General features: G+C 44.7%; 3 protein-coding genes across 6 annotated transcripts in view; 2 read left to right on the forward strand and 1 right to left on the reverse strand.

Annotated features, from left to right (window-relative positions):
• PLCB2 (phospholipase C beta 2) overlaps positions 1–6,739 on the forward strand; it is a 65,510-nt gene extending 58,771 nt beyond the window's left edge. For all 4 annotated transcript variants that reach the window (XM_073348794.1, XM_073348795.1, XM_073348796.1 and 1 more), the window contains 4 exons: positions 2,044–2,139; positions 3,703–3,760; positions 4,490–4,576; positions 5,309–6,739. In XM_073348794.1, the coding sequence (XP_073204895.1) occupies positions 2,044–2,139; positions 3,703–3,760; positions 4,490–4,576; positions 5,309–5,599 (532 nt within the window). In that variant the 3' untranslated portion in view covers positions 5,600–6,739. The remainder of the gene's footprint in view (positions 1–2,043; positions 2,140–3,702; positions 3,761–4,489; positions 4,577–5,308) is intronic.
• An 11,779-nt stretch (positions 6,740–18,518) lies between these two features.
• SPR (sepiapterin reductase) lies at positions 18,519–23,151 on the forward strand. The gene has a single exon (XM_073348806.2). The coding sequence runs from the start codon at positions 18,665–18,667 to the stop codon at positions 19,478–19,480; it is 816 nt and encodes a 271-aa protein (XP_073204907.1). The 5' UTR covers positions 18,519–18,664; the 3' UTR covers positions 19,481–23,151.
• Positions 23,152–23,159: 8 nt separating this feature from the next.
• The window catches only part of PAK6 (p21 (RAC1) activated kinase 6), a 33,347-nt gene continuing 28,716 nt past the window's right edge, over positions 23,160–27,790 (reverse strand). Inside the window, exons 10-11 of the mRNA XM_073348805.1 lie at positions 24,607–27,729; positions 23,160–23,757 (exon numbers count right to left, since the gene is read on the reverse strand). Coding sequence (XP_073204906.1) covers positions 27,562–27,729 — 168 coding nt within the window. The 3' untranslated portion in view covers positions 23,160–23,757; positions 24,607–27,561. The remainder of the gene's footprint in view (positions 23,758–24,606; positions 27,730–27,790) is intronic.

Raw genomic sequence — 27,790 nt, forward strand, 5'->3', positions numbered from 1 at the left:
TAGGCATATGTGCATTGCCATACCGGACCAGACCAGTGACCTCCTAGTCGAGTGTTCTTTCTCTGACAGTGTCCAGTGTCAAATGCATGAGAGGAAGATGCAGGAAATGCTACAATGGACATTTATAATTTTTAACTGTGAGGGTAATTAACCATTAGAACAATTTGCCAAGGGTTGTGATGGATTCTCCATTATTGGCAATTTTTAAATCTAGATTAAAAAGATCTGCTTTACTTCAGAATGAATTATTTTGGGAAGTCCTCTGGCCTGTGTTATACATGACATCTGACTAGATGATCACAATGGTCCCTTCTGGCCTTGAGATCTATGAATTTATGGAGTAAGATGCTCTGAGGGGAAATTTCTTCCTACCCCAGGCAGGCTTATGTCCTGAAACATGAAGATTTATAGACCTTATATTTTATCCTGTTTAGTGTAATTGACAATATTTTCATTGTCAATATAAATGTCTGACTCCTACTAAGTTCTTAGCTAGGATAGTATCTTGTAGAAATGAATTTCATAGGTTGATAATTACATGCTGTGTAAAAAGTGTTTTTATTTATTGGGTTTAAATTTACTGCCTTTACGTTTCACAGAAAGATATCCAGATCTTTTTCCTGAGTGGTTATGGTTAAATTAGAACCCAATAATGTGTACGAGTAATTCAAATGATTACTTCCACTGTGCATTATCTCACGTTTTTCAACACTAAACTGTATTTGCTCTCTGAAGTTCTTTAGTCTTTTTTAATTTTGACTAATACATCATTTTGTGTCATGTGCAAATGTTGCCAACTAACTATTCAACATATTTTCCAGATCATTAATAAATATATTAAACAACATTCATTCTAGTACAGAACATTGGGGCACCCAATTCTTAATCTTTTGCCATGTTGAACATTAACTGTTTATTCTTGTTATTTTCTATCTCTTAGTTAGTTTCTAATTCAGTTGCCTCTCACCCTATAACTACACCGTTTCTTTAATAGTCTTTTTGAGTGACTTTGTTAAAGCTTTTCGAAAGTTCAAATAATATCAACCAGTTCTCCTTTATCCACTATTTTGCTGACATACTAAAAGAATTCTAGTAAATTAGAGAACAGTTTTCCTATGCAGTAGCCATGTACATCTAGATGTTTTATATTTCTGCTTTTAATTAAACTTTCCAATTAATTTTCCTAGAACTAAAGTAATGCTCACTGGCCTCTAATTCCCAACATCACCCCCGTGCTTTTTTAAAAGATGGGCATGCTATTTGTTATCCTCAAGACCTCCAATATAGTAGCTGAGTTTAATGGGAAATTGCATCTTTTTGTGACTAGCTCAGCCATTTCATTCATTTTAAAGGTCCTTTGTCCCTCTTGGACAAATACCATCCTGACCTGGAGAATTTCTGCTTTTTTAGCAATTTATTCCCTAGTGGGCCTGCTAGACCCATCGATTCACGTGCATGTTTCCTATTTCTGATATACTTAAAGAATTTCCTGTTATTTGTTTTTGTCTTTGCTATTTGCTCTTAAATTCCCTAAGGCTTCCTAATTTCCATTTCATATGTTATCTGCTATAGGTTGCACTCCTTTCTATTAACTTCATATGGGCTGGATTTCTGTTTTTTCATGAACACTGGTTTGGCTCAAATATCCTCTTTTAACTTTCCCATGTAATCATACAAAGCCTTCCTGCTTCTTTTTACTTAGGGTTATGAGTACTTTCTGTGTCTCTTATCAATAGTCTAGCGGAGACAAGTGTAGCAAAGTGTTAAGAGTGTTCAGAATGGATTTGCATGATGTAACCCAAGTATAATGTCCATGTGTATTTTGTCCTAGCTCCTAGGATCACTCACCTCAGGTAAGGAACATTTTAAATCCAGTAAACAAAGGGTCTTATTTTAGATCTCTTCTGAAATTTTCCCTTGCTACCAGGTTTGCCATTCTTGTATGAAAAGCTCTCCAAGACAGGTGTTTAAAGAAACCAGTTGTTCATATATAGTGTCTGAGGGTTGTTGGTCCTGTCATTCATGACATCTTCATCTCTGCAGTGATACTAAAGAGATAAAGAAGAAGCTGGAGGCAAAGAGACTGGACCGAATCCAAGCCATGACCAAGAGTACCATTGACAAGACTGCTCAGGAGAGGTACTGGTTGGACAGCCTAGGGCTTGGTCTGCACAGAACAGAGAACGATCCCAGGCAGGGAACTCCATTGCACTGTGGTCTTCATCACCACTAGGCAGTTAGTAACCGTCACCAAATTGGACATGGAAGGCAAACCCATATACCTCACTCCCTTATCAGCCTAATTTCAGGTACCCTCAAAGGATGGTATTGCTCCAGCTTTGGTCTGTCTTCCTGTGGGCTGGATTTCCATCCCTCCCCCTGTTGCCATCACCATCTGGTAAACAGGCACATATGCTCTGAGAGGCCAAATTTCTAGACACAGTAGTAAGGGCACTGCTCTGCAGTGCCTTCCATACACATAGTGTTATAGGGGAAGATCAGCTCCACGTAGTACAACCTTAAATGGTTTGATCCTGAAAGGAGCTGACCACCTGCAATTCCCTTTGAAGTTAGCAGGAGCTGTGAGTGCTCAACATCTCTCAGAATCAGACCCAAAGAGTCCGTATGAAAACCCCCTGAGGTCATTACAAATGGATGAAGGCGTTCTGCTGTAGTTCTTAAGGCTAGATCAGTGTGCTTGCATGGAGAAGAATCTCCCTGTGGGACTTACCACAAGTTGGTATGGTCGGTACCTTCGTTTTGGTGTTTTCCACTATCCTAGAGGCTCTGCTCTCTTGTTTATCTTAGTCTCTTACTCATGAAGGTAGCAAAGAAGCCTCAATATCTTCCAGCCATTTCAATTTTTCAGATGAAGGCTGGGAATGCAGCCTTTTCCTAACACTCCTTACCTACACTACACCTTGGTGGAGATGGATCTCAGATTAAGCTAAAAAGAAGCTCCTCCATAAAGCCTCTCTTTAGAGACTATTTATGAGCATCTATTATTAGCCTCAGTTAAGATCCAAATACAACTTTTGAGACTCGTAACCTTAGTAAGGTACTTTGGATGCTTATTAGCTTGGAACATATAATGTTATATGCCACCTTCCTTTGTACTGTATATCAGGGGTCGGCAACCTTTCAGAAGTGGTGTGCCGAGTCTTCATTTATTCACTCTAATTTAAGGTTTCGCGTGCCAAAGTAATACATTTTAACATTTCTAGAAGGTCTCTTTCCACAAGTCTATCATATCTAACTAAACTATTGTTGTATGTAAAGTAAATAAGGTTTTTAAAATGTTTAAGAAGGTTCATTTAAAATTAAATTAAAATGCCGAGCCCTCTGCACCGGTGGCCAGGACCCGGGCAGTGTGAGTGCCACTGAAAATCAGCTCCCGTGCCGCCTTCGGCATGCGTGCCATAGGTTGTCTACCCCTGCTGTACATGTTACAATAATTTTCTATGTTTTTTTATTTGCCCGTGCCTCAAATTGGTACTTCCATTAGCACATTTATATACAATGTAATATCCTTCCTGGTTATAAATGCAGTTCGGTCTTTCTGTATGGACACGAGCAGCCCTAGCTTAAGCATGAGAATTTGTGGTAATTTTACTGACATTTGGCTAACTGGTGACTTGGATAAAGATAATAGATAAACAGGATTTATTTTTAATAATAGCTGCTGTGGTTGTGTTTTTAAAGATTAAAGAGAGAAATTAATCATTCACACATTCAGGAAGTGGTGCAGATGATCAAACTGGTAAGTGTCTCTATGGAAACCTTCTGCAGCATCTTTGTTCTCACCCAGGTGGTGTTGTCTTGTGTATGTACTGTGTGCGCTTCACTGTTTTGTGCAAACATTGAGTTCTCTTAGGTATATAGTCCTACTGCACTGGATCCTCAAGATATATGCAGATCCAAATCTTTAGTGACTATGCTTTCTGTGATAGTGTGAAGACAGCTACAATCTTGCTAAGGATTGTAGGTCCTGCCAGCTGGAGATAAAAGAGATTTCTCCAGGTTTCTGCAAATCCACCTAGCAGGCTGCTGCAGGGAAAGAATTTTCTAGCATGGCTATTCAGCGACATGGCTTTATGTCCCACTATCACTGCGATTATTCATGTGCTTAAAGTTAAGCATGTATGAAAATCTTTGCAAACATGGGGCCCTACTGAGCACAGTTTCTACAGTACGTGGAGGAGCCACTGTTGTGATGAGCAGATGCAGCCATGGTATACATTGTGTGTTCATGCAATGATCTCCCCATCACTATAGGTAATCACCAGCTTTTGAACACAGCACCTTGAACACTAAAGGAGTAACTCCATTAGCTGGCAGAAATAGTAGGGCTAGAGGGGGATGTGACACGCACTTTATAAGCATGTTACATACAGCTTTGGCCATACAGAACTTTCTCTGCAATGTTTATACAGCTCTGTTGAAAAATGTCTCTTTTAAAACTTAAATTTGTTTTTTTTATTCCTTGAAGGTGACAGAAAAGATGGCCAAGTACCAAGAGAAACTGGAAGAGAAGCAGGCAGATTGTTTAGAAAAGATCAAGGAGAAAGAAAGCCAGGTAAAGGCAAAGAAGAATCCAGGATTTAATGTGGTTACTCAGTACAGTAAATCCAGGACTTAATGTGAGAGCCAGTCCTCTTTATGAACTCTCTTCTGATAACACCACCCTATATAGTCGCAATTCCACGTACACATATCGCATATGATTAGTTCCCACTTCAGACACATCCCATACAAGTTACACAGAAATGGTATGATTTGGAGAACATGGAGCTCATCTCTAGGTCACTGCATCAACTCCAACCTATACAAGTTGATAGAGACCAAAAATTGTTACCATCTGGAATGCTTCTTGATGGCCTATGTGAAATGAGTTAGTGATCACAGTTCAATCTTCAACAGACTATGGTACAAATATAAAAAATACAATTAACTGGCACCCCTATTACAGTCCTCACCAGAGAAGCCAAGGTTGCCTCAGCTATGGACAATAAATTGCCCTCTCCCCTCATGAGATGAGCCTCCCAAAACAGGATTGAGACATGGTGGGGTTCTGATGAGAAGTTTACACGGTCACTGCCTTGATGTATGTGTTCTGTGGGTAAAGAATTTCAGCCTCCACTGCTAAAACCCAGTCCTTTCACCAGCACTAAATTCACTTTTCAAATTAAGAATTCTATAAAAACCCAGTTTGGAATGAACTTTACATTGCTTCTCCTGTGTTCTGAGAGTGACACCAGGACACACGCCTCTCATTTACTAAGTGACTGATTTTTTTCCCTATTTGCAGCTCCAGAAGGAGGCCTTGGCAGAGTATGAGGAGAAAGTGAAAACCCTTAGCATGGAGGTACAAGATTTGGCAAGGAACTGTGTGAAAATCTGCTTCCCTCTGGAGGCTAATATCAAGAAGGAAGAAGCCCTGAATGCCAGCAGTGAAGGAAAACAAGGGTCTAAGGACCAACCAGAAGGAAAGATACCTGGAGCTGAGATATCATGGCTTGAGACATCCATGGCTGAGACCTCCATAGCTCAGACTCAAAAAGTTGAGTTGTCTGAACAAAATCAGGAAAGCAGATTATGAGAGATGCTTCTCCTAATCCTTATTCTGCTTCTGGAAGCTCATTTCAAACAATTAATAGGGTCTACAGTAAAGTTACGCACATGAAATAAACTTAATCTACTCAGAAGACCATCCTTCCCAGCCAGGGAGTTGTATGGGTTGCTGAAGTTCACCAGAAACTTCCTACTTTCTTCTCTGTCCTTCAGAATGTGGAAGAGAAGAGATTTTAGGGGATCACCTGTAGCTGAGAGGTTTGGTCTGTAGGAAACACCTTTTCTTCCACTCCGGCTTAGCAGCAGGTATTTCAGGAGCATGAGTGACTTCATGACTGGCAATTCTGACACAACTAGCTTGTCTTCATTATCTCAGACTTCATCCAATTTATTCTGTTTATAGAAGACCCTTCCACAGACTAGAAGAGAGATGGAATGTCACTTTAAGGAACCTCATGCCATCAGTGCACCATTTTCCCTCTCTCAAACAGAATAGTGCTGGCTCCATGGATTTCTCCTATTGGTGGAGGAAAAAAGAATCTCAAAGAGAATTATGCTGGTGTTCACACACCATTTTAGATAAATTGCAGTGGAAAAAAAAACCCTAGGAAATGGAAGGAGAGTACTCTATGATCAGTTTCCTAGATTATTTTTTTTAAATGTCTTCTTTTTCCTAGTGACTGTTTTTCATTTCTGCTGTATCTTTTGGAAGCTAGTGGTTCTACAGACAGATTTTGTGGGACCAATTTAGACTTGGGTTGACCCCTCATAAAATGTATAGACAGAAAATCTGTAAGGGCTCTCTAATACTCACCTGTAGAAATTATGCAGAGAAATGAGCCATTTCTCCCACCTATTACTGCAAAGTAATCTAGAGAACTCCTGTGGACATTCCATAAAGTTTTCTAAAGAACTCCATCAAGATTCTCCAATGAAGCCATGATAACTCCACATTTAGGGCCCTTTTGGAAGCATACAGTCACAATTTTGAAAACTTTTAATTTATTTTAAGGGTAAATAAACATAGTTTCCTTAAATGTTCCTCATACTGTAAGGACACCTGTTTGATTGGCTTGCCTACCAAAAAGTACAGCAATTTGTTTCAAAACCTGCCTCAAAATGCTTTGCGCAAGCTAAAACCTCCTATTCACTATGCTTCTGTATCAATTTATTACAACAAAAGATCAGCAAATTCTCCAGCAGGCGGTGCAGTCTGAAGAAGTACAGTGTGGGAGGAATCAGGGAAGAGACGCTCCTTCAGTACATACGCTACACAGGAGGTTTGTGGCGTTTATCTCAGCTTGCTAGGGGCTCAAGGAGGTTTGTATGCAGTTTACCCTTTGGCACACATGCTGCCATGCAGTGTGTGTAACAGAGCAGTACGTAGCCTCTTCCCTACAGTATATTCAGATTTCTGACTGCCTCAGTAGTTATTTCTAGCTGTAATTGCAGACTGACGGGCATAATACACATGTTCAATTACACAGCTTAGTTTTGAGGTACGTTAGTCCTGACCTTAAGCCTTTCTGCATGTTTTGACTGCAGATGGGAGGATGTGACCCTTAGATTGTCTGAGACCTGGTGTCCATTTGCTGCTACTGCTGCTCTTGGGTAAGACAAAGCTTTCTAGCGTAAGGTGAACAAAACCAAATATCAGGGGGCAATATTCCTAGTTACTCATTTCTGCACGTGGGGCAGGAAGAGAGTGGGGTGTGTGTGTGTGTGGAAAGTGACGTTGTGGGGGGATGTGTGGAAAGTGACCTTTGCATGCCCTATATTCTACGATTGTTCAAGGCTCTGCCTGGTCCCCAGTGTAAATTCTAGCAATCTCCTCAGCCTCTGGAAGCTGGAAAGCAGAGAATAGCACAGTTCAGGTCACTCTGGTTGTGCCCCCTCTTTGCCCTGACACAGCCCCTACACCAGGGACTGGGACAGGCTTAGCAAATAACCCTAATGCCAGTTCTACAATGGCTGTTTCCAGGACTTTTGCATGCTTGTCCGCAACTCTTTTCCTGGTCAGTACAGCAATGAATTGGGATTTATGCACTGATTTGCTGATTTGATACACGTTAACTTGTGCAAGCAGTGCAGTTAATATTATTGGAAGCAATAATCTTTACATTATTACATGATAACATGTGTTAATGCTATTGCATTTCTCTCTCGATAAATCATTCAGCCCTGTGAGTCATTCATTTGGAAACAGCGAGACTTAATGAAAGGAAGTGGGACAAGCATGCACTTTGGCATACTGTTTCTGTAGGACTGCATGATAACGACACCATTCAAAGATCCAGTCTCAGCATGAAATAGAGCAACCTTACCACTGCTATAATATATGCCCATTCCCAATAGCCCCAAAGGGCCATGCCAGCAGCGAAGCATTCCCTGGGTTGAGGGAATCCTCCCGTGCTTGGATCTGCCAGCTTTGTGGTGCTGGAGCCATGGCACACTGGAGAATTGGGGTCATTATCTCTGTAAAAGTTTTATCCTCTTTAAACTCCCTTTAGCATATTCTAGTAATAGAGGAACTAGTGAGAGAGTGTGATTTACAGTGCGATTTGAAATGCTTCTTTTATCCTCTGATTATTGGAGCCTTTGACCTTAACTTGATAGACAACACTAGAGCAAAGGAAGAGGTGTTCCTGACCAGAAAGATGCTACTTTTCCCCATGTTCTGTTTTTTTATGACACCAAGCGCCACCCCCCAACAAAGTATTCACCGTTGTAGAAATGTTCTCTACGGGTCTGTATCTTGTTTGGAGCGGCAGGGAGCAGCAGGCTTAGTTTTAGTGGTTCTACAAAAAATGGTGGTTATTATACTGGATACTACCGTGATGAATGCATTACAAAATGTAGATAGACATGAAATTAGCTCAGGTTTGATACTACAGAGAAGTCTTAAATCTGGTTTAATGGCTGGGTAAAGGAGATAATGTACCTCCTCTGTAGCATTGCATTTGCATGAGATATGCATTGATTTTATTAAAATACAGGAGTGGGATTGTGTATTGTAAATTTGTGACATATTTATTTCTGGAAAATAAAACACATTTCTATAAAACTTCTGACACACTTCTTTCTTGAGTGTGGGGCAGGCTAGTGGGAATGGAATAGACTACAGTACAGGTGTGTGACAACAAGAACATTAAGCTTCCATTGTTCTGAGTTATCTATGTTCTCAGCTCTGTTACTTTCCATAGTGCTGGCTGCAGATGTTGACCCCACTGTGCATTTCTTAAATAAAGTTTTAGTTAGGTGAAATGATATTCTTAATGTAGTATGTTTCTCACGCATGTACAGTAACTCCTCACTTAACGTTGTAGTTATATTCCTGAAAAATGCGACTTTAAGCAAAACGAGGTTAAGCAAATCCAATTTCCCCATAAGAATTAATGTCAATGGGGGGCGGGGTAGGGGTTAGGTTCCAGAGAATTTTTTTTTGCCAGACAAAACACTCTCTCTCTCTCTCTCTATATATATATACACACACACACAGTATAAGTTTTAAACAAATTTAATACTGTACACAGCGATGATAATTGTGAAGCTTGGTTGAGGTGGTGGAGTCAGGGGGTGGGATATTTCCCAGGGAATGGCTTACTGCTAAATGATGAACTAGCAATTGGCTGAGCCCTCAAGGGTTAACTCATTGATGTTACTGTAGCCTCACACTCTACAGGGCAGCAGGAATGGAGGGAGGGGAGACAGCATGGCAGAGACAGGCACACACAGTCTGTGTGTGAGAGAGAGAGATGCGCATTTCCCCTTCAAGTATGCTGACCCCACTCAGTGTACCCCAAGTACACTACCTTCTTAAGTTAATCAGCAAGCTGAGACCACAGCAGCTGCTGCCAGGAAGCTCCCTCCGTCCTGAGCCCTGTCCTGTGTCCCCCTACTCTATGGAGATGGGGTAAGCAGGGTGCAGGAGCAGCACACGGCAGTGGGCGGAGGGACAGCTGAACTGCCAGCAATTGATAGCCTGCTGGGCGACTGCTGCACAAAGAACTTAGGGGAGTTGATAGGGGGCTGCCGGTCCACCCTGGTTCCAAGCCCTCACTGGCTCGCTGCAACGGGCTGCTCTTCCTGCAAGCAGTGGACAAAGCAGATGGCTACCAAACGACATTATAAGCGAGCATGTTCTCTAATTGATCAGCAATGTAACAACGGTAAGTGAGGAGTTACTGTACTCCTTCCCAGATAGCAGTGCTCCACTGACTTACATATTCTATTGATAATTCTGTTTACATCAAAGCAATTTATACCACTAGAATGTCATTCCTGACCCTTAAATCAAGGGTACAGGGTTATCCTCACCTACTCTTTTTCAGTGTGGTGCCTTCTTCCTTCCTTCTCATGAGCCTGAGTTATGAGAGAATTCCAACAAAGACACACAGTTCCATTTAATTTAAAAATGCAGTTCCAGCTGGAGAGGGCATCCCAGAATTTGGAGGATTTTCATTATCTGGATCCAAATTATGTCTCTTGGGTTCATCTCTAGTTATACCAAAAAAAGGGAGTCCCAAGAGACAGAAGGATGTTTCTGTTGATATGCCTACAGAAATGACTGGCAGCAATATTAATCATGGGTGAATCTGGAAATGTGCTGCAGTTGGCCAATACCAAAGCCTAACAAAATTGAACTCCGTTTACTTCGTCACAGTTTGTGTCAAACAGAAGTAGACTGAAGGAGTTAGAAAAAAAGTTGGCATAAACTATGCTGAAATCACCCGTTTCCCATGTTCACTACCAGCTACTTGATGTATGTGTGCGCGTTATGTACATGTACAGCTACCATCAGCTCAGCAGTAGCAAAAACCAACCCTTGTTTACAGTCTTCGTAGTCCCTTCCCTGGATCACAGCCAGGCCTGCTCAGAACCAGCTCCCATGCACATGCAGGAACTGCCCCTAACTGAAATCACCTAAAAATGCAGCTGCATCTCTGGCCAAAATCATCCTTTTTTTAAACACTAAATCGTGCTAGACTGCAAATATGTCCATTGCATGGTCCAGTTCATGAACTGCAACAGCCCTCAAGCCAAAGTGGACTGTGGAAGGCAGATTTTTTTGGTTTGCAGGACCAAATATGTAGAAAAAAATTGTCTGGTCTATTAAAACAGGCTTTGTGCCATAGCGAAACATCTCAGCCAACTAATATAATTGCACCACTCTAAGACTTCACTGTACTGATATTTTGAATAAACCAATTAAATTAATTCTGACTTACTTTATTGGCTTGTAAAGATGCCATAATTATTGTTCTTTCTTGCATCAGCTTCTCTTAGCTAATGTAGCCTTAGTTTCAGAATGGAAGTCTTCTAACAGAATTATAATTAATAAACAGTTTAATAAATCATGAGATAGGTTATCCATAAAAGTTATGGGTATTAAAAAAATTATACTTATGTCAATAACAGAGACATGGCTACTTTTAAATCAGATACACTGACAAAATCTGCAATGTGCACAAACCCCAAACCTTCCTACCCTTTTTCCAATAGTAATAGGTATTTGTTAGTAGCATCTCATTTACATGTATATATTTTAACTTATAATACTAATTGCTGGCTGCTCATTAGATCTATATACTAAATGTGTAAGTCAACATGTAATTGTAAACTTGTGCTTACTTTTTAAAAATGTTTTCAAATAAAAACAACCAGGCCCCAACATTGTCTGATTTTTAAGAAACTCTTTATTTATTAACCAAAGGAGTTTTGTCATTATGACTACAACTTACATATGACTAACCAGCGTTTTCTGTTGTCTTAAATCGATGGTCCTGCATTGCACTGTTAGATATCAAAATATGGTGCGGTGGGGCATTCTCAAAATGTGCATCTTATTCAGCTATCCAAACGAACAAAGTTTTAAATACTTTTATACACGTTAAACTGCGCACCCCCTAACTAATATACATACACTCTGGGGGTAACAAGAAGTTCTGAGGGGCTAAGATAACTGAGGCCTATTCTCTGACAGCGTGTGTGAGAGAGGGGCCTCCTGTTCTCTCAAATGTAATAATTGCACAGCTAAACACAGGTATGTTGAAGCTAAATGAAGTGGCAGATCCTACTATGCTAACCCCAGTCTGTGTCTTCCTATACTTCATACACATACAAATACAATTCATAGACTAACCTTCTTTGGGAATACTAAAAACAGATTGCTCTTTTATGCTGATTGGAGCACTCCAGAGAACTGCGCCAATAAAACATTGACCTGGTGAAGATGAATTTTCTATCAGAATGAGCATTGGGAATCCACCTATGACTGCATTGTCATAGGGAGCTGTGCACCCGGGTCACAGCTATTCAGTAAGGGAGTTCCCAAAAGACACGTTTTCGCTGATTCTTTATATTGGAACATTGATTATCAACACTGTGCCAATAAACTCAGTATTTTTACTCCATTTTCTCTGCTTTACCCTAACATTCTCTGCATCACTAGTTCAGAGGAATAGCTGCTGGGAAAGACTGGAATTGGATTTTTCTGTTGCTGCCTTCCCACTCATCTCCCCTTGAATTACAAAGCACATCTGATGCCAGTGTAGGTATGTAACACATATTTGTCATCCTTTCATGCTTCATCATATTGACTTAGCAGACTCTGCCATCCGAGTGGACCTCCAGGCACTACTGCAATACAAGTAATAATAATAATAGCTCTACCTCTCCTGAGACCAGTGCTTTACACAGTCCATGTTTGATACCTCATGTTAATATAAAGAAAGCAGTAACATCCTCATTGCTTTCCAGTCAGACCAATTCCTTTGCTTGTCTGGAACAATTTCCCTCTCATCCGCTGGAATTTAACTCAAATTAAACTGATTGAGCTGATTTAAAATTTAACTGATGCCTGAGGACCTAAAACACCTCAGTGGGGTGGAGCTAGAATCAGGAAGCAGTTTATTGTTTTCACTCAAAAATCAGCTCAATCTGAGAGCATCAGTTGTTTTGCAATTAGGAACATGTTAATTAGTCCTCTGCCCTCTACACCTGGGACTAGACATGGAGATGGAGAATCGCATCGATAAACAATGGGACTGCCACAAGAGAGAGGCCAGCTTTACTAAGGATGCCACAGATTAGCAGTTTTACTTCAGAGCTCTCTCTCCTGTACCATTCATGAGATGGAAGAACAGAGGATAATAAATCCACATCTATAGACACACACGAGTGAGAAGCCAGGACTGGGACATTGGCCCTTCAATTGCCAAAACACAGGCTTCTACCCCATGAGCTAAAGGAGAACTAATTGCTGAGCTAGCAGAAGCAATAGGTCACTTGTCCTCTGTATGGGCCAATATCACTCACATACACAAAGAGCCAGGACTAGTATAGGAGAGGCAGAAACTCTTCTTTTTTGTCTTCCAAGACAAAAGCGGATAAAACAAAACAGAACTACCTGCTGGTCCCTGAGAGACTTTCCATTCTCTTCACCATCAGTCCCAGGGATCTTTCCAACTATGCTGACAGTGTTCCCCAACCACATCTTATCATTAGTACTGTTCCCACAATACTATTCACATGGAGCCCTGAAATTGGCTGCAAGATTTCTGAGGGTAAAGTTGCATGGTCAAAACATGTAGCTCATACTCTCCTCTGCTTTTCTTTTAGTTCCATTAGCCATCATCTCCAAGTTGCTTATTAATTCCTTGTCAAGTTGACACAAGGCTGGAGATGACATTCTGTTGGGGTGGCTACACTAGGGAAAATGACAAATGTTCTTTGGTGTTATTCCACTCCTTGCCACACCCTGTCTCACTGAGGTTTCTTGAAGGAGGAGCTATCTGCCTTTCCAAACAATCAAGGCTGAACGAGGACGTGCCTGCTCAGTGATATTTGAGAAAGTAATTTTAGGACTTATGATTAATGTTATGGGATACAAATAGCACTTTTTAAAAGCAGAGAAAAAACAAGAACATGACTCATGTCACGGCACTGCATACGTTTCTACTATGCAGCTTCTGTCATAAAATGAAGCAGCAGCATTGTTTCCCTGACAGCCTATACAGAGAGCTGGACGAAACACAGGGAATGCGTTTAACGTACAGTTGCACCCCTCTTCCAAAAAGATCCAAATGCGCTTTGCAGACTGTATATATTAGGCTCACTCGCTGACTATTAAAATGAAACTACAGCTGAGGCAGAATGCAAAATACACTCTGCATCAGCAACACCATATAACAGTTCTTAGGGAGAAAAGTAAAGCAACCTAGCTACCATAGTGACGAGCCATTTATAATATTCTATCTGGGAATGTGTCTCCAGTTGAAATTAGATGGAATTTAGGCAGCATGTAATTAGCCAAAGTGGGATGCAACCAGGACACGGGCTAATAGATCTACTCACGCAAATAGTGCTATGCAAGCTTTAATGATTACAAGTGAGAAGGAATTTTCTTTTATGCCCTCTCTGAGAGGTGATACTGTTAGCAGCACAGGGTCCCATAACATCACACCAGGACACTGTTTCAAAAGATTCTGTGGAAAGAATACCACCTTCTGAATTGCTAGCATCACTTATTCCTGCAGCATTCTTGCAGCTCTAGCCAAGTATACTGACCAGCCCAGACCCTGCATAGTGTACACAGGTTCTCAGGACAATTTTTTGGTGCCCTCAAAGTGTGGCCACCAACTTTTGCTGATGGCCACTCTCCCACTTTTTCCTAAAATATGTAATTAGCTTTAGGAAAAACAAATAAATATGCACAGGTCCAAACCATTGTAACTGATTTATTGCTAGCTAGTAAGTCTGTTGTGAAAGTGATATTAACAAACACACAAGTATCATTTTTCACAGCAGACTTACTCAGCCCTGCCAAGACTGGAGACAAATTAAGCCCTGGATGGGAGGTCAGGGGAGGCAGCGGGGGTCTGGAGCCCAAAGCCCTTCAGCCAAAGCCCAAAGCTCTGCAGCTAGAGCCTGTGCCCCGCCACCCCAGGGCTGAAGCCCAAAGCCTGAGCCCCACCATCCCTGGGAAGGTGGGGAACGCACTGGCTGCCTGCTCCTCAAGGTTGTGCCCCATGTGTCTCCAGAGAGGGGTAGGGCCCAACCCTTGCTGGCGGACTCAGCAATCAACACTAAGCTGGAGCATCCATGAGCAAGGGAAAGGAGGACAGGTGACTACTTCCTCTCCCCCTCGCCCGCCATCACAGCCCAGATTGCTGTGGCGGCAAGAAAAGCCCCTGGTGCCCACATTTGAGAAATGCTGGTGTAAGATATCTGATGAGATTATAACACAAGGTAGAATGGCAAATGGCTTTCTTGAGGCTGGTAATGGAAAAAGAAAAATTAATGATAACCAAGATAAGCCTATTTTACATAGTATATGGCGGGTCTTTATCTTTAGAAAAACTTTAGATTCTCTCCATGCTCACATTCTTTTGCTACTCTGTGCAAGGGACCAGAATATGGACTTTTTCAAAAGGAGACTTCTAAACAAGTGATACAGTGTGGGGGCTTGTCTCCGAGTCTCCAGTTTTCCTATGCAGGCTCCCTAGTGGCAGTTCAGCATTGACGTGCAGGAGAAAACTGCCCAATAAGGATGACTCCTTCAGGTGGGAGGCTTGGCCCAAGATCCGTCTTTCCCTGTACTCTGTTCAGAGAAGGAGCTAGAGGTTGGTCGGCGCCTTCCTTTCCCACCCAAGAGCTGGCTGGGAAGGAGCAGCACCCCTTGCAGTGCACTGGTATTGTTATCTTTATTATCTGCACTGCCACTTCACATTTTCAAAACACTTTACAGACATTAGCTAGAAGCTTGAAGCTAATCAGCTTCCTTTAGCAACAACCATCACTGTGATAAAGAAAAGGAGTACTTGTGGCACCTTAGAGACTAACCAATTTATTTGAGCATGAGCTTTCATGAGCTACAGCTCACTTCATCGGATGCATCCGATGAAGTGAGCTGTAGCTCACGAAAGCTCATGCTCAAATAAATTGGTTAGTCTCTAAGGTGCCACAAGTACTCCTTTTCTTTTTGCGAATACAGACTAACACGGCTGTTACTCTGAAACCTGTGATAAAGAGATACACATACTTATGCATATGCAGTCAATCAAGCATACTGAAGCAAATACTGAAAAAATGCATGTAATTTGCTGATTTAGCCTTATTTCTGTTGTCATTCTCTATTATTGTCAACTCGGTGTTAAAAGAATGTTTTGCTTTAATACTTGAATTACATTAATACCTCACATTATTACACATACAATGCCAAATATGACGCTAACTTAGTTGCTTACAACCTCAAACCTTACTCCCAATACACATTCCAATAAATTTTATTCTGTAAAAACAATACATTTTTTGTTTTGTTTTTTACAGTAAACTTGTCAACTACAAACCTTGAATACGCAAAAGATGTTCCAAGGACAAGCATAACAAGGATTGATAAAACCAGACTAAATATGTTTTCACAATAAAAGCTGGCATAAAAATAAATAAAATTCTCTATTATCACAATAGCAACAATAATGTACACAGAATAATGGTTTTGGAATGCTTACTCCCTAGTCTAGATCTATTTCCAAAATTAAAAACAAAAAACAAAAACAGAAGAATGACAGGATCCTTTTTTTAAGCCTTTCAATAGTGAAAATTCGATGTTTTGGTTTGGTTTCATAAGGTTTCTGTATCACAATAAGCTTAGAAATGGAAAGCATTCTCTAAGCAGGCAGTGACTTATTGAAAACTGCCCACGGATAACTAGGCCGAGAAATCCTGCTCTCTGTACCCTTTTGTGCAATTATTTGTATGCAAAATGTTGCCTTCAGGATTCAGTGACTATGTCCATCCCCATATTGGCAGAAGTCAGCTCTAAAAGAAGCTACAAACTAGGTTCAGTTGAGAGCCAAAATTTCATAGGCTTTTTCCAGCAATAGCTGAACCATCCAAACCTCCTAAGTCTGCATCATTGGGTTGGAAATCTTAATACCACAGCCTCTCAGCAAAAAGTTCTCCTCTCAGGCATGCCAGAATAGATCAGGAGGAACTCCACTGAAGGCAACAGTCACTCTGGTATAAGGATCAGGCCCAAGGTATGCAGCATTGTGGGCTTAGCAGAAGGGCCAGCAACGCTAGGCAAACATCCTTTATCATAGTATTTCTGCACTGGGGGATTGGCTCCCCAGCTGGATGACTTCTCTGAACATTTCAGAGCCTCACAGGCTACGTCTACACATTTCCGAGAGGGGGAAGAACAGGGGTTACTTTACCTATATGAGTTGGCCCATCCCTGCTGCACAGGCCAAGCCCCAACTGGAGTGGGCAGCACAGGGTGCATCCCCCAGTACTGGGATGGGGAGATCAGTCCCAAGAATCAGTTTCCCTTCAGTTCCCATTGGAAGGACCCGCTCCTGGCAGATCAGGCAGAGGGGGGCACAGGAGTGAGTCGGGCTGAGGTAGGGTTGCCAAGCCTCCAGGATTGTCCTGGAGTCTCCAGAAATTAAAGATTAATTTTAATTAAAGATTTACACAATGCACAACCTGTGGAATGCCTTGCCAGAGGATGTTGTGAAGGCCAAGACTCACAGGGCTCAAAAAAGAACTAGATAAATTCATGGAGGATAGGTCCATCAATCGCTTTTAACCAAGATGGGCAGGGATGGTGTCCCTACCCTCTGTTTGCCAGAAGCTGGGATGGGCAATGGGATGGATCACTTGATGATTACCTGTTCATTCCCTCTAGGGCACCTGGCATTGGCCACTGCCAGAAGTTGCAGTGGGGGAGGTTTAGGTTGGATATTAGGAAAAACTTTTTCACTATGAGGGTGGTGAAACACTGGAATGCGTTACCTAGGGAGGTGGTAGAATCTCCTTCCTTAGAGGTTTTTAAGGTCAGGCTTGACAAAGCCCTGGCTGGGATGATTTAACTGGGAATTGGTCCTGCTTCGAGCAGGGGGTTGGACTAGATGACCTTCTGGGGTCCCTTCCAACCCTGATATTCTATGATTCTATGACAGGCTACTGGGCTAGATGGACCTTTGGTCTGACCCAGTATGGCCGTTCTTATGTTCTTATTATGTCATGTAATGAAACCTCCAGGAATATGTCCAACCAAAATTGGCAACCCTAGGCTCTGGGGGTTGGAGGCATAAGCTAAGCATAAGCAAACTAAGCAATTGCTTACAGTCCCAAGCAGCTCCATGGACCACAGTTCCCTCTAAGCTGTGTGCATGTGCACGCGCACACAGATCCTAAACCCCACACACACAGCAAAACACCGCACACACAAAAATTTGCACAGAAGCACAACAATTTGCACAGAAGAAATTTTTTGCGCACACAACCTGTCAAAAATTTGCACAGAAAATTTTTTTTGCATGCTCAGCCTGTCAAAAATTAGAGGGAACATTGCCATGGACCCCCTATTAATTATTAGTATGTGGTATGTGTGGTGGGGGGAGAGGGGGCAAAATATCCTTCTTTAGGGCCCCCAGTGGGCTAGCACCAGCACTGGTCAGAGGGACTCCTGGGTGGCTGAGCTAGGGGAAGGTGTGGGGGGGAGGGCGGGACTCCTGGCAGGGTCAGTTCCCAGGGGGATGGTAGGACTTTGGCCTGGCATCACCCACCCAGGGAACAGGATTACCATACTTCATGTTCCCCAAAAGAGGACACTGGGTAGAAGGGAGCAGGGAGGCGCTGGAAGGGTGTGTACTACTGGGAGGATTACCGGGGGGAGGGGGTCCTGTATGGTACCTGTGGTGGGGATACTCACTGGAGGTGAGGGGCAGTGTCACTCCCTCTCACAGTGGCACGCACAAGCCAAGGACCCAGTGCCAGCCGTCCGTCAGTGCCTCCCTGCGGGACCCCCTTCCCAGGATTGGAACCGGGGTTGCAGGGGAATGGACCAATCGGCTGCTGCAGACGCAGGGGAGGGACCAATCGGGGCTCTTTCTGAGCTGCAACTGTCTGCTGCAAAAAAAGGAGTGGAGCTCGCTTTTAAATTGTTGTGATTCTCAGAACGCTGGGCGCAACTGACTGCGGGAGGAATCACGCGGAGCCTAAAACCAGCCCCTTGACCTATTCAGCCAGCCCCGCCCACTCTCTAGCTGCAGGGCAGGCCAGGCCAGGCAGCCAGAGCGAGAGGATGGAAGCTGGAGAGAGAGCCGGGAAAAGGCAAGTCTCCTTGGGCAAGGCAGCCTGCATCCTCACTGGGGCATCCCGGGGCTTCGGCCGGTGCCTGGCACTGCTGCTGGCCCCGCGGCTGGAGACTGGCTCCGTCCTGATCCCAGTGGCCCGATCCCAGGGGGGCTTGGCCGAGCTGGAGGCTGAGCTGCGGTCCACTTTCCCCAGCTTGAACGTGCATTCCGTGCAGGCCGACCTGAGCACGGAGGACGGGCTACAGCTGGTGCTCCGAGCAGTCCAGGACAAGCTGCCTGCAGTGGCTAATCTGGAGCGGCTCCTCATCATCAACAATGCAGGATCACTTGGAGACATTTCCAAATCCTTTGTGGACTTCACCAGCCCAGCCGAAGTCAACAGCTACTTTGCCCTCAATGTCACCTCGGCTCTCTGCCTCACATCCTCCATCCTGAAGGCCTTCCCAGGGCACCCTGGCTTGTGCAAGACTGTTGTGAACATCTCTTCACTGTGTGCCCTGAAGCCCTTCAAGAGCTGGACGTTGTACTGCACGGGGAAGGCCTCGCGGGACATGATGTTCCAGGTGCTGGCACTTGAGAAGCCGGACGTCCGCGTTCTCAGCTATGCCCCAGGGCCTCTGGACACGGAAATGCAGCAGCTGGCCCGCACGAAGTCCGGAGACCCGGAAGTGCGGGAGCAGTTCCTCCGCATGAAGCAGGGCGGGCAGCTGCTGGACTGCAGCGTGTCCGCCCGAAAGCTAGTGACGCTGCTGCTGGAGGACACCTTCGCCTCTGGGGCGCACCTGGACTTCTATGAAGTCTAACCCGCCACGCTTCCCCCCACCCCACACACGCCTCCGCGTCCGCGGCTGTGACCGAGCTGCCTATAAAATGGCCGCGGCTTGTGACTCTCCGTTCTACGCCCACCGGGCGGAGAGCGGACCGCCAGGAAGAGGGGCCCTGCCCGGGGAGCTGTGGGAGCCCTGGGGTTGCCGAGCCGGCACTCCCCGGACAGGTCACAGGGGCAGCAGCCAGGCCGGCCTGGAAGAAGCAGAGGGGGCAGCAGCACGGGCTGGGGGGGGCCCACAAACCGCGCGGCCACCCTGGCAACCCCCGCCGCCCAGGGCGCCCCCAACTCTCAGCTGCCGGCCGGGCCGCGCGTCTCCGCCGCCTACGCGGCTCGGGCCCCGGGCTGCCCCTCCCCCATCCACCTCACCCCGCGCCGTTGCCCCCTCCCCGTGGCTCGCCGCGCGCCGGGAAGGCAGTTGCCGCCGATGGTACCGCGCATGCTCCAGTGTCCGGCCTCTGCCCGCCCCAGTCGCGGCGAGGTGGCTCATCCCCGGGGCGGGGGGTTGAGGTGCCCCAGGGTCTCGGGCGTGGCGGCCGCCGGTAGCGCGGGGCAGGGCCCTCCCGAGGCCGCAGCGCTCCTCAGGCCGGGCCTCCGCCGCGGTGACCGCTGAGCCACCCCCCAGCCCGCTAAGGCGTTGGCTCGCCTTGGCAGAGCCCGGGGTCCCCCCCGCCCCCCGGGACCGGCTTTCCCTCCCCGGGCGCCCCCCTCGGACTCCGCCATGGGGCCCGGCCCGGCCCCTGACTCTGCTCTCCCGCCTCAGTGCTCCTCTCGGGGCGGGCCGCGGCTCGGCAGCGCGCACGTGGGAGCAGGAGCCGTTCCGCCTCCAGCAGGGACACTGGCCGCAAGGAGAAGTCGTGAAATCAAAGTAACAGGAGTTCCCTTAATACACCGGCCAGTGATGGCAGGGGCTGGCAGGACAGTTAAGGGCAGCCTTGCAAAACGTTTCACCCACTTCCTCAGAAAGAGGAGTTGTTTAAAGGGGCAAGTGAAATGTCATTATTAATTATTGTTATTTTATCAATCATTATGGTAAAGGATGAGCAAGTATGTTTTTATGGCTGGGCTGGGCAATTTTCATGACCATATGCAGGTCTGGTTAACCCTGAAGCATTTTTAAGAAGGTGGAAAGTTGACTGTCCATTCCTGTGACATCAACTTTGTACATCTTTGAAACAGGACACACCCCAGGACTCTGAGGCTTGCAAGTGAATACCTGCTAAAAGATATACATATGGTATAAGCCACAAAATTGTGTTTCTTCTGGCTAAGCTATTACCCATTCCTTAGACTGTTATTGCTGTTCAGGGTAGGGACTATATGTTATGTTTGTACATCACCCAGCCCACAATGAAGCTAGAGCATGTAGATGCTTCTGCAATACAAATTTAGTAAGTCTGCTTATCATGGAGGTGGGGGGTGCTTGGTCCTTCGGGCTTGATGCCTTATTCCTGGGAAAATTGGTATTATACCCAGAGACTATGATTTTAAGTTTTTACAAACTGGAATAGAATTTTGAAATTATATTGTGCTTCTCATATTCCTAGTATCTCACCTACTTTACAAAGCAATGAATGGGATGCATATGTGCAAGAACAGTGTAAATAAACAAGAATCAGATGCTCACAGTGCCTTGAGTATTGGAACTTGTGGTTTTGTTGTGTTTTAGGAAGGAAACTGGAATTTGTCTTTTCAAATAGTGCAATGAGTGCTTTGATTTCATGTCCCATCAAAGTGTGGCCCTACTAAGGGTATGTCTACACTACGAAATTAGATCGATCTTATAGAAGTCAATTTTTAGGAATCGATTTTATACAGTTGATTGCGTATATCCAGACTAAGCGCATTAAGTCAGCAGAGTGCATCCTCGCTACCGTGGCTAGCATAGACTTTCGGAGCATTGCACGGTGGGTAGCTATCCCACAGTCTCCGCTGCCCACTGGAATTCTGGGTTGAGCTCCCAGTACCTGTCTGGGGAAAAAACATAGTCGTGGGTGGTTTTAGATACATGTAGTCTGTCTCCCTCCGTGAAAGCAGCAGCAGAGAATCGTTTCATGCCTTTTTTCCGTGAAGACGCCATACTGCTGTCAGCACACAGTGCAGTAGGACTGCTAATAATCATAGTCATCCACAGCTTCCGCTGCAACTCTGCTCTCACGCAGATGCCATACTATGGCAAACATGGAGCCCACTCAGCTCACCGCTGCTGTTGTGAGCACTGCAAACTCCTCCTGCATTATCTTGCAGTATGTGCAGAACCTGCAAAAGCAAGCGAGGAGGCAACGACAGCACGATCACCATAGTGATGAAGACATGAACAGAGACTTCTTTCAAAGCACAGGCCCTGGCAATTTGGACATCATGGTGGTAATGGAGCAGGTTCCTGCTATGAAATGCCGATTCTGGGCCCGGGAAACAAGCACAGACTGGTGGGACTGCATAGTGTTCCAGGTATGGGATGATTCCCAGTGGCTGTGAGACTTTCACATGCGTAAGGGCACTTTCATGGAACTTTGACTTGCTTTCCCCTGCCCTGAAGCATAAGAATACCAAGATAAGAGCAGCCCTCACAGTTCACAAGCGAGTGGCGATAGCCCTCTGGAAGCTCGCAACGCCAGACAGCTACTGGTCAGTCAGGAATCAATTTGGAGTGGAAAGAAAAGGAGTACTAGTGGCACCTTAGAGACTAACCAATTTATTTGAGCATAAGCTTTTGTGAGCTACAGCTCACTTCATCGGATGCAACTGTGGTGGGATGGAAGGCATATCCCTATCTTGGGACCAGACCACCTTGGCAGCCAGTACGTAAACCACTAGGGGTACTCTTCAGTGGTGCTGAAAGCACTGGTGGATCACAAGGGATGTTCTACCAACATCAGTGTGGGATGGCTGGAAGGGTGCATGATGCTCGCATCTTCAGGATCTGTGGTCTGTTTGAACAACTGCAGGAAGGAACTTACTTCCCAGACCAGAAAATTACCATTGGGGATGTTGAAATGCCTGTAGTCATCCTTGGGGACCCAGCCTACCCCTTAATGCCATGGCTCATGAAGCCATACACAAGCACCCTGGACAGTAGTAAGGAGCAGTTCAACTATAGGCTGAGCAAGTGCAGAATGCTGGTAGAATGCGCATTTGGACGTTTAAAAGCTTGCTGGCACAGTTTACTGACTAGGTTAGACCTCAGCAAAACCAATATTCTGTAGCTCACGAAAGCTCATGCTCAAATAAATTGGTTAGTCTCTAAGGTGCCACAAGTACTCCTTTTCTTTTTGCGAATACAGACTAACACGGCTGTTACTCTGAAATATTCTCATTGTTATTGCTGCTTGCTGTGCACTCCACAATATCTGTGAGAGTAAGGGGGAGACATTTATGGCGGGGTGGGAGGTTGAGGCAAATCGCCTGGCGGCTGATTACGCAGAGCCAGACACCAGGGCAATTAGAATAAGACAGCTGGGCGCCCTGTGCATCAGAGAAGCTTTGAAAACCAGTTTGATGACTGGCCAGGCTACAGTGTGACAGTTCTGTTTGTTTCTCCTTGATGAAAACCCACTGCCTTGGTTGACTCTACTTCCCTGTAAGCCAACCAGCCTCCCCCCTTCGATCACCGCTTTCAGAGGCAATAAAGTCATTATTGTTTCAAAATCATGCATTCTTTATTAATTCATCACACAAATTGCGGGAAAACTCACAAGGTAGCCCGGGAGGGGTGGGTGAGGAGGGAAGCACCGAGTGGGGTGCTGGATGAGGGGAGGCAGGAAGGACAAGGCCACACTACAGTTGAAAACTTATTGAATGCCAGCCTGCTGTTGCTTGGGCAATCCTCTGGGGTGGAGTGGCTGGGTGCCCGTAGCCTCTCCCCCACCCCCCATTTTCTTGGGAGTCTGGGTGAGGGGGATATGGAACTTGGGGAAGAGGGCAGGTGGTTATACAGGGGCTGCAGTGGCGTTGTGCTCCTGTTGCCTTTCCTGCAGCTCCACCAGACGCCTGCGCATGTCACTTTGCTCCCCCATTAGCCTCAGCATTGCATCCTGCCTCCTCTCATCGCGCTCCTCCCTCCTCTCATCACGTTCATTTAATGCTTTCCTGGACTCTGCCATTGTTTGCCTCCACACGTTCTGCTGAGCTCTTTCAGTGCAGAAGGACTGCATAAGCTCTGAGAACATTTCATTGCGAGAGAGTTTTTTTCACCTTCTAATCTGTGCTCGCCTCTGGGACGGAGATGATGGGGGAGTGTAGAAACATTTTCAGCTGCGGGAGGAAAAAAAGGGAGAGTAGTATTTGAAAAGATCCCTTTGTTCTCTAAAATGTAAGACTATTTCACACTGAATCAAGCGATTCACATTGCATAGCACATGTGCTTTTGGTACAAGGTCGCATTTTGTCTCTTATACTGAGTGCCTGCCGGTTTGGTGTGAGACATCACACACACTCGGTTGGGCAACAGAATTCGGCTTGCAGGCAGCCATGGTAAGGCAAAGAGTTTCAGCTTCTTCAACCTTCATAACGTGTGGGAACGGTTTCAAACAGCAGTGCCCTCCTTTCCCATACCAAGCAAAACCCTTGGGTTGGCCATTTAAAAGGAGGGGCTGTGGTTTTAGGGTGAATGTGCAGCACAACCCAACCCAACCCCCCCACCACCACCACCCAATTCTCTGGGATGATCGCCTCACCACCACATGGCTAGTATCAGGGAAGATCCCTGTCAGCCAAACACGAACAGCTGCGGGACTCCCCACACCATGTGGCTAACAGCAGGGATGATTTCTTTTCAGCCAAAGGCAAACGGCCCAGCAGGAACAGGCACCTCTGAATGTCCCCTTAAACAGATTTGCTGTATTGCATCCAGGTGACCATGAATGTTATCAGTCTCCTGAGGCTAACACAGAGAGTACCTCCAGGAGATCTTCATGGAGATGTCCCTGAAGGATTTCCACTCCGTCCCCAGACACGTTAACAGGCTTTTCCAGTAGCTATACTTGCTGTGAATGCATCCCAAGTCTTCAGGGCAAATTAACTATTATATTAATTAATAATTATATTAATCATTAAACACACTTGCTTTTAAACCCTGTATTATATTTACAAAGGTACACTCACCAGAGGTGCCTTCTCCAGCTTCATGGTTCGGGAGCCCGCCTTGGGAGGGTTGGGAGGATATTGGCTCCAGGATGATGAACAGTTCCTGGCTGCCGGGGAAAAGGGATTCTCCGCTTGCCTGCTGTGCACTATCCTCAACCACCTCCTCCTCCTCCTCCTCATCCATAAAATCCTAATCCCTGTTGCGTGAGACTCCTCCCTTGCAGGTGTCCATGGACAGTGGTGGGGAAGTGGTAGGGGCTCCTCCTAGAATTGCATGCAGCTCATCATAGAAGCGGCGTATATAGGGCTCTGACCCAGAGCGACCGTTTGCATCCTTTGTTTTTTGGTAGGCTTGCCTCAGCTCCTTTACTTTCACAGGACACTGCAGTGTGTCCCTGTTGTAGCCTCTGTCCATCATGCCCTTGGAGATTTTGGCAAATATATTGGCATTTTGTCTTTTGGAACGGAGTTCTGCCTGCACAGATTCTTCTCCCCAATACAGCGATCAGATCCAGTATCTCCCGTTCAGTCCATGCTGGAGCTCTTTTTCAATTCTGGGACTCCATGGTCACCTGTGCTGATGAGCTCTGCATAGTCACCTGTGCTGATGAGCTCGCCACACTGGCCAAACAGGAAATGAAATTCAAAAGTTCCTGGAACTTTTCCTGTCTACCTGGTCAGTGCATCTGAGTTGAGAGTGCTGTCCAGAGCGGTCATAATGCAGCACTCTGGGATAGCTCTTGGAGGCCAATACCATCGAATTGCATCCACACTACCCCAAATTCAACCCAGCAAGGTTGATTTTAGCGCTACTCCCCTCGCCAGGGAGGAGTACAGAAATCAATTTTAAGAGCCCTTTAAGTTGACAAAACAGGCTTGGTCGTGTAGACAGATGCAGGGTTAAATCGACCCTATGCTGCTAAATTCGACCTAAATTCGTAGTATAGACCAGGGCTCAGAGTTTAGCCTCCCTTCCCCTCTACCTTTTTTAGACAGCATTGGGCTGAAGCTCAAATCCTACTGTTGAATTTGAACTCTCCAACCTGTGTCCAATCAAGCCCTCCTTTCAAGGTTCAGTTTTCTTGCTGTGGTACCCCTAGTTATGAAATCATCCCCTCTGAAGTAGGTGAGTGTATTAGAACAGACTTGTGGCTCGCTCACTTACCCACTTCCTTCCATCTCAAAACTGTAACCACATTTTAAAAGATCTCAAAAGTGCAACTGCTTAATGAATAGATCAAGATCTACTTTAATTTAAAACACAAGTGCAACCAATTCACAAACAGACAGTGTTTCAAATTATAGGCCTCTTTAAAAAGGCTCTGCTCTTTTGCATAAAAAGACAGGATACTTGGAAATACAGAAATTTTTTGCATCAAAGTTTCATCCAGGCGGCTAGATGATTTCATGTTATTTATTACAGCTAAAAGTCTATTGCAAAATCTGTAACAGGGAAGGTGGTAGAGGGAAAGAGGAGGATAAAAAACATCCTAAAGAAAATTCAATAATTAGGTTTTTTTTTTGGGTAGTTGGGGTGCCCTAAAAAAATCCAAATTTCTATGATCTTTATAATTTGGCTGCAAAATGATATCCCAGTTTCACAGATAAGACTAAGTTCCAGATATCTGCATGACTTTAAACACATTACTGTACATGTTAAAACCTGACCTAGGAGTCAAAGTGACCATGACTATCTCACTGATCAATGAGCTTGTACAAAAACTCTAAATTTACTTTAAAAAAGATTGAAGCAGCTCCTTACACAAACAGAAACCTTCAGACATTTCAAGGATGGTGGACATGCCAATTACAAACTACACACAACCGCTCCCTCCCCTCATCACCCTTCACTGTAACAAAACATGGGAGGTGGAAGCCAAACTTTCTCACCAAGAAAACAAACATCTTCCAATGGGATAGACAGGACATCTTCAATTTTTTATTGAGCCTGTTACAGAATTCACAATGGTACAAAGTCCTACCTAACAGCTGTTTCAAGGCAGCATTTCTTGATATAAATCCAATGTACCCAGGGGGATCTAGATCCTGGGACAAGCTTTCTTAAAACCTTCCTGCTGAGAACACCATTTTGCCTCCCATTCAAGTCAGTGTTGGAAAAGGTAGTGGTGTCACATGTTATGAAGCTTCAGCCATAGGATTCTGGTGGCAGGCAGTACTTTCTCTATAGAGCAGAGAGAGAGAGAGACACTTAGAGAAGGCCTTTGCCAAGGATCATCATCCCTCCACATATCTAAGATCATGCGGTCGAGTCAAGACAGACCACCTTTTTGTCTTGTTAAACCACATATATTCTCCATAGAAATGAAGCAGTTTGATGCAAAGGAGGAAGTTGGAAAGCAACCAAACATATATTACATCTGCCCTCCAGGTAGCTCTTTTCCAGGCCCAATGATGTTCACACTTGTGGAATGAGATAAAATAATAAGAGAAAAGTCTCAAAAAAGTGTTGAAATCCTTGTGCATTGTTTAAGATAGGATTTTTTAGAACGTTGGTGCCTCAAAATGCATCTCTTTTGGGTCAGCTCAGGACTCGGTGTACAACTAGCATTAAAAAACAAAGATCACATTTTTGTTTGGGGAATACAGTTCCAATTTGATAGCCAGGAGTTAAAATTTTCCAGAGTTTGCAGACACTTCAATATACAAATTCAAACATCTTTAAAATGCCATTCTTGTAAGAGAAATACAAGATTCCAGAAGCCATGTCATGCCTCTGTTTTGTTCTTGAAAGATATTGGGTCTGACTTGATTGTCTTCAGCAAAAGGGAAGCAGCTAAAGGTCTTGGGGGAATTTTCACATTCATCCTTTAAAAAAAAAAAAAAATACTGACAAGTTCTAAGCACTGTTCGCAGAGTGACACTGCTTGAGTTCTTGGTCAAGTACAACCAGTGTTTCCAGAAGAGAACTTGAATTTCCAGTGCTGGGATACTGGCTTTTCCCCATGCTCAGAGTCAGCAGGTGGAGGTGCGCTTCCTGTACTGCTGAATAAGGGGGACCAGGCACTCTGGAAGTCCAGTCTGGAGCAAGAAGGGGTGATCCAGAAGCTCTTGTGCTGTTGCTCTTTCTAGGGGATCTCGTGTCAACATCCGTTCCAAGAAGTCTCTCAGAACTGGAGAAGTCTGTGGAAAAAGAACCAATCAGGTCAAGCAACTTATGGAATCAGGTCTAAGTTTACATAAT

The sequence above is a fragment of the Lepidochelys kempii genome, chromosome 6 (genome assembly GCF_965140285.1).
Source record: "Lepidochelys kempii isolate rLepKem1 chromosome 6, rLepKem1.hap1, whole genome shotgun sequence".
Lineage (NCBI taxonomy): Eukaryota > Metazoa > Chordata > Testudines > Cheloniidae > Lepidochelys > Lepidochelys kempii.